General features: G+C 41.8%; 1 protein-coding gene across 1 annotated transcript in view; it reads left to right on the plus strand.

The window, feature by feature from the left end:
- Nucleotides 1-238: 238 nt before the first annotated feature.
- LOC116091747 (heterogeneous nuclear ribonucleoprotein A1-like) overlaps nt 239-730 on the plus strand; it is a 5,223-nt gene continuing 4,731 nt past the window's right edge. Inside the window, exon 1 of the mRNA XM_031373240.1 lies at nt 239-727. Coding sequence (XP_031229100.1) covers nt 239-727 — 489 coding nt within the window. The remainder of the gene's footprint in view (nt 728-730) is intronic.

Genomic DNA, 730 nt, shown 5'->3' on the forward strand with positions numbered 1-730 from the left:
ACAAATGAACACAAAAAGAAAATGTGCTACAAAGCCACATGGACTCTTACTTAGCTATAAAGCTAAATGAAATTATGTCACCCAGAGAAAAAAGGATGGAATTAGATACCTTCATGTTAAGTGAATAAAACAAAGCCCATAAATATCATTACTATCAATTTTTTCACATGTAGAACCTTGATTGAAATATGAATATATATTTTATGTGCACATATAAAGGATGTAAAAGCTGGATACTATGAAAGTAGAGGGGGCATGTTCGTTATCTTATTCCTTTCTGCTGTTTGATGCTGCCGAGGAAGCATCGCTGAAGGCTCTCAACCCTGCCGTCATGTCTAAGTCAGAGTTTCCCAAGGAGCCGGAACAGCTGCGGAAGCTCTTCATTGGAGGGCTGAGCTTTGAAACAACCGACGAGAGTCTGAGGAGCCATTTTGAGCAATGGGGAACACTAACCGACTGTGTGGTAATGAGAGATCCAAACACCAAGAGATCCAGGGGCTTTGGGTTTGTCACATACGCCACTGTGGAAGAAGTGGATGCTGCCATGAATGCAAGACCACACAAAGTGGATGGAAGAGTTGTGGAACCTAAGAGAGCTGTGTCAAGAGAAGATTCTCAGAGACCAGGTGCCCACTTAGCTGTGAAAAAGATCTTTGTTGGCAGTATTAAAGAAGACACTGAAGAACATCACCTGCGAGATTATTTTGAGCAGTATGGGAAGATTGAAGTG

Source organism: Mastomys coucha, unplaced genomic scaffold (assembly GCF_008632895.1).
Source record: "Mastomys coucha isolate ucsf_1 unplaced genomic scaffold, UCSF_Mcou_1 pScaffold15, whole genome shotgun sequence".
In the NCBI taxonomy this organism is placed as follows: domain Eukaryota; kingdom Metazoa; phylum Chordata; class Mammalia; order Rodentia; family Muridae; genus Mastomys; species Mastomys coucha.